Here is a 5164-nt window from a genome sequence, read left to right as displayed (position 1 = left end):
TGAACGTTGTCTGCAGCAGAATTTACTCTTGCTTGGGGGAAGTCAGTCTTTTTGTTCTTTATCTGTTTTTAAGTTCTAAGGTACTCAGGCCATTATGGCGGGCAGTCCGCTGTACTGAGGCCCATTGATTTAAATGTTAATCTTACCAAAAAGCACATTCACGGAAGCATTCAGAATGAAATTTGACCACATATCTAGGTACTGTAACTCAATCAAGTTGAGTTACCTAGATCTCTGTCCTTGCTTATTTGGGAAAAAAATCTCCCCCTGTTTGGAAAGACAAGACATGAAATTGGCCATCACAGAGCTAAATGTGGATCATCAGGTGATGACTATGTAACCCTAACCTGAAAATTTTCCCACTCTCTGCTTCCTACCCTTTCTCTCACTAATTTGCAACAGAGTAAACTTATGCTCCCCAACTTAAAATGGAGTTAATTCCAGTTAAACCTATCATAAAGGCAAATAATTTTAAGTTGAACCATGCTAAGTTGGAGTCCATGTGTATTGGACACAATTGTGCAACATGGAATGGCTATGCATATGTTTCTGACAGCTATTGAAACACAGAATTGAGCTCAGGCATGGTTGAATTTCCTAACTGCTGCTTGAAGAAACTCCCGTGGTTGCACAAGAAAATCAGGTTCCTTGCATACCTTTGCAGGAAGGCTAACTTGATGGTTTTGCTTTTACACCTCTGAATTTATCACGTTGCCTTCAGGGAAAGATCAAGCTACAAAAAGACTTGTTGTAAAGGGGAGGCTAACCTTAGACTGTCTACCTAGGTATCCATGCGTTGAAGGTGCCATCACTGCAATATGAGAGAGGATGGCAGAAGACAATGTTCAAGTGCTTGGGTTCTGGACTCAGACTGATGTGGATTTGCATTTCTGCCCTTCTGTTTATCACTTGTGTGATCATTGGACACGTTTCTTAGTTACTGTGTTTCTTGTCTGCCAAAAAGTTGAGGCTAAAATATCTACACCATAAAGGGTTAATGGGAGGAGTCAATGTGATACGCAGATCATGGAGGAAACAAAATCTGCCGTTCTCATGGGTTTAACACGGGGACTCAGACAGCTTTGTAGAGAAATAATTTTTTTAAAGTGCAGTACAGGAAAGGGGACTGTACCCAAGTGGTCCAGAAGGGTCGTGTGGACTAGCCACAGAATTCAGCAATGGTCTCGTAGGTTGTCAGGGGCCAGTCTCTTATCTAATTTAGGTTCATTTATTTATCTGTTCATTCAACAAATATCTGAGAGCTACTACACTTACAACTAACTGCATGATCTAGTTACCCTGGGAAGTACAGAGTTGTAAATTTGGACATGTTTCAGAGTGAAAGGGGGTGCTATTAAGAATTACTCAGGGACAACAGGCGAAATCAGGACATATGGTCACTATACTAGGTAAAATGTCTGGGATAAGGAAAAAGAGTAAATAGCCACCCTTTACAGCATCTTCTGTGCCCTCACTCACTTCCACTCTCCTTCCTCCTTATTCCAGAGTGACAGTCTCATGAAAGAGGAAGAGTATTATATTGGGTCAAGAATCAGGCCCAATCATATTTTGGAGAAAGCATTGTACTGAAGTGTTTTTATTGTCTCAAATTATCATAGTGGGTTAATTTTGTCAGACACATGTGCCTGAAAGGGAAAAAGCCCCACAACAGTGAAACTGAAAAAAAAAAAAGGAGAGTCATCCTAGTTTTTTTAATTGGTCACTTTCTTTTTCTTCAACTTGTGAACAAATGTGAACCTAAAAGAGTCCATCTTTCAAGATGGATCCCAGTGACTGAGCCTAATTTGAAACTAGAGCCAAGATGCCACGTGCAGACTAGAGCCCACACATGTACTAGGAATTCCCCAAAAACCCACACCTCTATCTAACTCTGCAGCTTTCAGAGGTCACCTGAACCAACCAACCTGAGCTCACCTGCCCTGCCAATCAGGGCTCAGTCGTGTTGACCAATCAGAACTCAACTGAGTCAACCAATCAGAACTAAGTTTGAATCCTTTATTTGCATGAATGGACTGTACTGGGAACCTTGATGAGAACTTTCTCTATAAAAGCCATATCCTTTTTTGGTTCTCTAGAACTGCACCTTTGTTTTACACTGAAGTCTGCACCTCCCTGGTATGCAAGCTGTTCACAGGAATATTCTCTTTCCTCCAAATTCCTTTTCAGAGAACTTTCCTTCGCAATATGATGCCAGAGGTAGGAGACATGCTTACTTACAGCCTTGGATTCAAATCCTTAAGTCACCACAATTACAAGAAAACGAAAAATCAAACAAAAAAATAAAAAGTAGATGAACACCTCAAACTAATTTTCTCTTCACTTTACAAGGCTGAATAGCTCGAGGTCATTTATGGGTTCAGGACTGGTCACCTGCTCACATTCTGAGCCAATGGCTCAGGCCCAGGGCTGACAACACTTCATTAGCTGAGCCAGTGGAGAGTGGGGTGTTGGTCCTCTCATTGGATACTTCGATCGTAAGTGATGCATACTCACAGGACATTAAGCTTTGCATTAAAAAAGATTGTAGACTGGGAAATAATAGAATTAGACAAATGTGAATGAGTTAGAGTCCTTATTTCAGTTTCTCAGAAGCTTGAAAAGGGTGCTGCTCATTGAATTTTTGATTTAGTTGTTTCTGCACTGTGTGTTTTTATGTATTTAAATGAATTGTATAATAGAGGTAATATTGAAAAAAGATTCTATGAGATCTGCTTGTTCCATTAGTAATGTTTGTCCCGTTTGATGCTTCTAAATTGTTATTTATAGCAGTAAACAGTTTCTTTGTGTGTGTGTGTGTGTGTGTGTTTAATGTGATTTAGTTAATATTTCAGTATGAGTTTTGTAACCACGTTTATAAATATTCGCAGATTTTTTTTGTTTGTTTTTAGGGTGCATCCTTCAATGGGTATTAATATCATGTTTTATTTTCCTGGAATAAGTTTTCTCAGCCAGATACAATAGCTCCTGCCTATAATCCCTTAAACTTGGGAGGCCAAGGCGGGAGAATCGCTGTAGTCCAGGAGTTCGAGACCAGCCTGAGGAAACATGATGCAACCACGTTTTACTATATATATATATATATATATATATACGCACACAAAACTTAGCCGGGTGTGGTGGCACATGCCTCTAGTCCAAGCTACTTGGGAGGCTGAAGAGGGAGCATCGCTTGAAACCAGGATGCAGAGGTTGCAGTGAGCTGAGATCGCACCACTGCACTGCAGCCTGAGCGACAGAGCAAGACTCTGTGTTCCTTTGTCTGAGGTAGGCAACTGGGCAGCTTAGGCCGGCAGACACCCTCTGTGATTGGCTGATGTGATGCCAAGCAACAGCATCATCCAATCACCTTCAATGGAGGGAGGATTGTTGACGGGCTCCCTGGGTGACACTTCATCCAATCAGATGTCGAGTTGGACTGTGACGTAGAGCCACACGGCCATACCAAAGTGCCCCGCTTCACTGATCCACAACCGTCACTCTCTGATCTTGCATCTAATGGCCGCTGCCTCCATCATGGCTGAGGCTTCCTCTAAGATGACCTCTGAGGAAGACCAGAGCATCCAAGAGCCCAAAGAGGCCAACTCCACGACCGTCCAGAAGAAGACGCGAGGGCTCCGAGGTTCCCGCAGGCGCCATGCCAACCGCCGCAGGGACAGCTTCGGGGACAGCTTTGCCGCCTATTTCCCCCAGGTGCTGAAGCAGGTTCACCAGGGCCTCAGCCTTTCCCCAGAGTCCGTGAGTGTCATGGATTCTATGGTCCATGACATATTGGACCGCATCGCCACCGAGGCTGGTCGCCTGGCCCGCTACGCCAAGCGTGTGACCATCACCTCCCGGGACATCCAGGTGGCCGTGCGCCTACTGCTGCCGGGGAAGATGGGCAAGCTCGCTGAGGCCCAGGGCACGAATGCCGCCCTCAGGTACACCAAAAGCAAGTGCCCTGTCTCAGGAGCACCTGAGCACCCGGGAAACCCAAAGGCTCTCTTCAGAGCCTCTGCAGGTGGCCCTAAAGACCAGTGGCTCGCCAAGGGAGGGGACCCCACCGGAGGTTGGGGTGGGTGGCACCCTGCCGACTTGGGGGCATGTGGCGTCCTGTGGTTTATCAAGCATTTTTCCCACTGTGCAGAACACTGTCAACTCCAATATATCTGTAGTGCAATATGCTCCAAGGAAAAGTAGGGGGTGTTTCCGTGATCGGGTTTCATTTCCTCAGTTTCCTAAATGGCCGTTTTTATTAGTTATCTTTCTCAGTTATTTTATGATGATATTATGAAGGTACTGATGTTTACCTTTTTCACTCTCATTCTCCTACGACTGTATGGTGGCATTTTCCAGGACTTCATTATGTGCGATATGGCAACAGAGAAAGTGAATACGCTGACATAAGAAGAGAGGTAACCCTCGTAAACGTGTTCAGCACCTCCCTCATCATGAATCCATGTAAATAAGCAAACGAGGCCCAGTTACAGTGTATATGTAGCTAAATAAAATTTTCAAGAATCCATTCATTTTCCAGCTTCCCCGACTCTGAGATCACTATTGCAATTCATTCTCTGTTTGCTCTGACAATAATTTTTTCATTTCTTTTTGAACAGAAACCTTCCTTACTTCCAGGTATGTGTCAGTAGGATTACTGAGTGTCCACAGAACAGCTCATGCCTTAGTGTACAGCGGTGCAGCCAATGAGTGACCTGCAGTCTATGAGCAACAGTCATTGTCCCAGAGTGGGGGGAGTGACCCAAGCTGAACCCACAGCAGCCTTCCTGTGATATTCAACCCGGTGTTTAAAGGAACGGCAGTGTGATTCTTTACCTGATGTTTTTGTTTGCAGAATTTGTAATCATAGTCTATTAGGGATATGAATCCAAAGCTAAGATTAATCTATGTTCCTTGTCCCTAACATCAAGTCATACAGAGCATTGGCAGTCATTAGTAGAAGTCAGATAACGCTTATTTCCTCAAGAGATTGGCATATTAATATTCTTGTTAATATTAATATAGGCTACTATTCATTGTTCTCTCTTCTGGGTCCCAAGTCTTGGTATTTTTAGCATTTTTTTCTATAAGTGTATTGCTGAATTTCAGAGCAGGTGCTGACTTTCCCATTGCTTTCCTTTTCAATTGATTTCCAGTCCCTAAGGAT

General features: G+C 43.5%; 1 protein-coding gene across 1 annotated transcript; it reads left to right on the top strand.

The window, feature by feature from the left end:
- Positions 1-3516: 3516 nt before the first annotated feature.
- On the top strand, positions 3517-4393 carry LOC126946046 (histone H2B type F-M). Its single transcript, XM_050776042.1, has 2 exons — positions 3517-3941; positions 4357-4393. Exons 1-2 carry the CDS (start codon positions 3517-3519, stop codon positions 4391-4393), a joined length of 462 nt encoding a protein of 153 aa, XP_050631999.1.
- Positions 4394-5164: the final 771 nt, after the last annotated feature.

This window comes from Macaca thibetana, chromosome X (assembly GCF_024542745.1).
Source record: "Macaca thibetana thibetana isolate TM-01 chromosome X, ASM2454274v1, whole genome shotgun sequence".
Classification (NCBI taxonomy): Eukaryota; Metazoa; Chordata; class Mammalia; order Primates; family Cercopithecidae; genus Macaca; species Macaca thibetana.
The sequence above is the reverse complement of the archived record's forward strand: the minus strand, read 5'-3'. Positions and strand labels throughout refer to the sequence as shown.

What these genes read in the sequence shown, in the direction of transcription:
- LOC126946046 (XM_050776042.1), top strand. Translation starts at nt 3,517, where the DNA reads ATGGCCGCTGCCTCCATCATGGCTGAGGCTTCCTCTAAGATGACCTCT. An exon ending in GGCACGAATGCCGCCCTCAG is followed by an intron (nt 3,942 to 4,356) that starts GTACACCAAAAG and finishes GGCATTTTCCAG; the next exon opens with GACTTCATTATGTGCGATAT.